The sequence below is a fragment of the Phytophthora parasitica genome (assembly GCF_000247585.1).
Source record: "Phytophthora parasitica INRA-310 unplaced genomic scaffold supercont2.14, whole genome shotgun sequence".
Lineage (NCBI taxonomy): Eukaryota > Oomycota > Peronosporomycetes > Peronosporales > Peronosporaceae > Phytophthora > Phytophthora nicotianae.
In genome coordinates, this window is record NW_008649000.1 from 587,388 (window position 1) to 587,887 (window position 500).

The 500-nt window shown below is 47.8% G+C and overlaps 1 protein-coding gene across 1 annotated transcript; it reads left to right on the forward strand.

Annotated features, from left to right (window-relative positions):
- Positions 1-15: 15 nt before the first annotated feature.
- Positions 16-230, forward strand: PPTG_22258 (hypothetical protein; the record flags this gene model as incomplete). The annotated part of the gene is made up of 2 exons (XM_008902841.1): positions 16-99; positions 192-230. The coding sequence occupies 2 exons, from the start codon at positions 16-18 to the stop codon at positions 228-230; spliced, it is 123 nt and encodes a 40-aa protein (XP_008901089.1).
- Positions 231-500: the final 270 nt, after the last annotated feature.

Consider the following 500-nt stretch of genomic DNA (forward strand, 5'->3'; position numbering starts at 1 on the left):
TCCGACATTTTGGTGATGGATTGCACGTACAAGACTAATAAGTTCGATCTTCCTCTTCTCAATGTCATCTCACTTACTGGAATGGACACTGTAATCCGTGTATGTCAAGCCTGGCTTCCAGGCGAAGAAACAAGACTACACTTGGCCTCTGAACATGTTACGGCTACTGATATTGGAGTATGACGTCCCAGAGCCGAGAATCATTTCGCATGATAGAGACCAAGCGTTAATGAATGCTCTGGCACTCGTTTTCTCCGACGTACCGACAATTCAATGTCGATGGCACATGAACCAGAACGTACTGACTAAAGTAAGAGATGTGCTGGGCAAGGTGGCTGTCAAAAACCCTGCTCCTGGTCAATCCAAGTACTCGAATGCTTTGGCCACAGACAAATTTATGGCGCCGTTTTCCCGCACAGTCGACTCGGAGACGGAAGAGGATTTACGAGCAAACAAGGCCGCTCTAGCTGAATCTAACGCCCACTTGCCGCATATCTGTC